Source organism: Pelobates fuscus, chromosome 7 (assembly GCF_036172605.1).
Source record: "Pelobates fuscus isolate aPelFus1 chromosome 7, aPelFus1.pri, whole genome shotgun sequence".
Taxonomy (NCBI): domain Eukaryota; kingdom Metazoa; phylum Chordata; class Amphibia; order Anura; family Pelobatidae; genus Pelobates; species Pelobates fuscus.
Window position 1 is genome coordinate 204781654 of NC_086323.1, and position 3856 is coordinate 204785509.

General features: G+C 39.5%; 1 protein-coding gene across 1 annotated transcript in view; it reads right to left on the bottom strand.

Annotated features, from left to right (window-relative positions):
* Window positions 1–2016: 2016 nt before the first annotated feature.
* LOC134569302 (zinc finger protein 268-like) overlaps window positions 2017–3856 on the bottom strand; it is a 2145-nt gene continuing 305 nt past the window's right edge. Inside the window, exon 1 of the mRNA XM_063428220.1 lies at window positions 2017–3856. This exon is cut by the window's right edge and continues 305 nt beyond it. Coding sequence (XP_063284290.1) covers window positions 2017–3856 — 1840 coding nt within the window.

A 3856-nucleotide genomic window follows, 5' to 3' on the forward strand; every position in this document is an offset into this window, starting at 1 on the left:
TATGTAAATTACAATAAAACACTCCCAACAGGCAGAAAAAAGTCCCATTCAAATTCACAAACGGGGCCGTTCGTGCATTTGGCTCAGTATAGCAGTGAGTTCAAACTGCCGAACGGGACTTAGTCTCTGTAGCTGAAATTTCAGTTCAGGAAAAGTTAAGGGTCAGCGGTGTTCGTTGAAATGTGTAGCCGATTTCAGTTCCATGGATTTGGCTACACATACCGCTGACCTCGTTCGATTGAACAAAGATGGCCACCGCCAAGTGTTCGTTTGCACAAACTGCGGCCACCCAGTGGTCGACAATTTACCTACAGCAGGCTCCCAGCTTTCACTTCTGGGTGGTCCGCCTGGGTAATACTTGGTTCAGTAAGCCCCATTTACTGAACCAAGTGGGAGAAAGCCAGGAACACAGTATATTAACAGTCTGGGGACACTGAGGACAAAGTCTTAAAGGGGCATTGTCCCAAATAGGTCTGGGGACACTGGGGACACCGTCTTAAAGGGGCATTGTTCCCAAAAGTCACAATATGTCCCCAGATGGTTCTTAAAGGTCCAGCAGCAGCACAATAAAATTCCATTATGCCCAAATACCGCATTTAAAGGGCCAAATCTCCCCGGGCCATAGTCAGAAGATTGAAGGCGGGCAAAAAAGGCCCCTCCAAAAACCCGTGGCGAGGTCGGTTCCACCACAAGCGGCATTCGACTAAATTAAACAACACGCAAATGGCGTTCCTGTTATACCGAATGGATCTGACAGATTGGGCGCTCAGATCCCTGCTATTCGGTGAAGTGTCTTTCATGGAGTTCTGATTAATATTATGAGTTATGTTTCAAAATATTGTTTAATTTTCTTTACTTGGGAGATAATGTAATTGAAGAATTGTTCTTACGCAATTTTCTTTCAAGTACAGAAAAGGAGTCTGTGAAATGTCTCTGTTCCCTGTTCCCCACAAGGTCAACCAGGGGAAAACCCCTGGAATGTAATTAAAGAAACCCCTTGCACAGGGATTGTATAAAAGCCAGCTGTGGCTCAATAAAAAACAGTTGTCTCCCAAAGCTGTGTATCGTTCAGTTGTGGGGGAATGGGATTGCCGCACTATGCATCACTTGAATGCTGATTAAGTCTACAAGTGGACATATTGCAGTTTATACTTCTACTCCACAACAATAACATTTGATCGAAGTTTGTATTAACATGGAGGGTGGGGGGACTATTCTTTCCCTTAGAATATCCAAGGTTATTGTGTCCTGGGATAAGAATAAAGGACCGTGGGGAATAATTAGCTCAACCTAATTTAATTCCTCGGTCTGGTCTCCTATCCCAATTCATATTCTCATTGGTATTATTAATTTGTAAATACATTTCATGTGTGTGCTGTGGTTTTTAATAAAAGCTGAAGCTAAGAAATATGATGCTACAAGTTGTCAGCCAGAAGCGTGTGTCTTGTTTCTTTGTGGAGGTCTTCCATGGTTGGAATCCATGCAAACTTGAGTCATGCTAAGGAACCATATTCAAGATACCTGGTATTACCAGTGGAACAGATTGGTTAGTATACTCTGTAACAACCAGAACATACAACCACAATGTATCCCGGGTTGTATCCTGGTTGCCGGGTAGTCTGCTACCAAGTAGAGCAGAGTTAGCGTTGCAGATTAGGAACCCCCGGATGATAGCATGGGGGTGCCACAAAACCAATGCATCATATCTACATTGACTGCTACTATCACAGTTACTATTTATTAAAAATTCACAATACAAGACATTTTATTCTTATTTTAATCCATATACATTATAAAATCTTAAGAGACTCCTCACCTGAAGATTAGGTTTAACAGATTAATCTCTTTACCATTCAGAACATTAGTTTCTCTCCTGTGTGAGTTCTCTGATCACAAACAAGCTGTGCTTTAGTGACAAAACATTTCCCACATTCATATCATGAGAAGAATTTCTCTCCTGTGTGAGTTATAAAATGTCTATCAAAAGTTTGTTTACTTATAGAAAATTTTTCACATTCAGACATTGCAAACAGTTTCTTTCCTGTGAGTTCTATGATGTATAACAAGATTTGCTTTACTACGAAAACATTTTTCACATTCAGAACAAGCAAATGGTTTCTCTCCTGTGTGAGTTCTCTGATGGTTAACAAGAGTTTGTTTACTACTAAAATATTTTCCACATTCAGAACATGAGAATGGTTTCTCTCCTGTGTGAGTTCTCTGATGTGCAACAAGTTGTGAGTACTGCCTATAACATTTTCCACATTTAGAACATGAGAACGGTTTCTCTCCTGTGTGAGTTCTCTGATGACGAACAAGCTCTGCTTTAATGAAGAAACATTTTCCACATTCAGAACATGAGAACGGTTTCTCTCCTGTGTGAGTTCTCTGATGCCGAACAAGCTCTGCTTTAATGAAGAAACATTTTCCACATTCAGAACATGAGAACGGTTTCTCTCCTGTGTGAGTTCTCTGATGCCGAACAAACTCTGCTTTAATGACAAAACACTTTCCACATTCAGAACATGAGAATGGTTGCTCTCCTGTGTGAGTTCTCTGATGACGAACAAGCTCTCCTTTAGTGACAAAACATTTTCCACATTCAGAACATGCAAACGGTTTCTCTCCCGTGTGAGTTCTATGATGTATAACAAGAGTTTGTTTACTACTAAAACATTTTCCACATTCAGAACATGAGAACGGTTTCTCTCCCGTGTGAGTTCTATGATGTATAACAAGAGTTTGTTTACTACTAAAACATTTTCCACATTCAGAACATGAGAATGGAATCTCTCCTGTGTGAGTTCTCTGATGAAGAACAAGCTTTGCATTAGAGACAAAACATTTTCTACATTCAGAACATGAGAACGGTTTCTCTCCTGTGTGAGTTCTCTGATGCCGAACAAGCTCTGCTTTAATGACAAAACATTTTCCACATTCAGAACATGAGAATAGAATCTCTCCTGTGTGAGTTCTCTCATGTATAACAAGAGAGTCTTTACTTCTAAAACATTTTCCACATTCAGAACATGCAAACGGTTTCTCTCCTGTGTGAGTTCTCTGATGTATAACAAGAGTTTGTTTACTACGAAAACATTTTCCACATTCAGAACATGCAAACGGTTTCTCTCCTGTGTGAGTTATCTGATGTCTAACACAAGTTTTTTTACTACTAAAACATTTTCCACATTCAGAACATACAAACGGTTTCTCTCCTGTGTGAGTTCTCTGATGTATAACAAGAGTTTGTTTACTATTAAAACATTTTCTACATTCAGAACATGAGAAAGGTTTCTCCCCCGTGTGAGTTCTCTGATGTGCAACAAATTCTGAGTACAACCTATAACATGTTCCACATTCAGAACATGAGAACGGTTTCTCTCCTGTGTGAGTTCTCTGATGCCGAACAAGCTCTGCTTTAATGAAAAACCTTTTTTCACATTCAGAACATGCAAACGGTTTCTCTCCTGTGTGAGTTCTCTGATGTATAACAAGAGAGTTTTTACTTCTAAAACATTTTCCACATTTAGAACATTCAAATGGTTTCTCTCCTGTGTGAGTTCTCTGATGTATAACAAGAGGTGCTTTACTACAAAAACATTTTCCACATTCAGAACAGGAAAACGGTTTCTCTCCTGTGTGAGTTCTCTGATGTCTAACACAAGTTTTTTTACTACTAAAACATTTTCCACATTCAGAACATGCAAACGGTTTCTCTCCTGTGTGAGTTCTCTGATGTATAACAAGAGTTTGTTTACTACTAAAACATTTTCTACATTCAGAACATGAGAAAGGTTTCTCTCCCGTGTGAGTTCTCTTATGTGCAACAAGTTGTGAGTACAGCCTATAACATTTT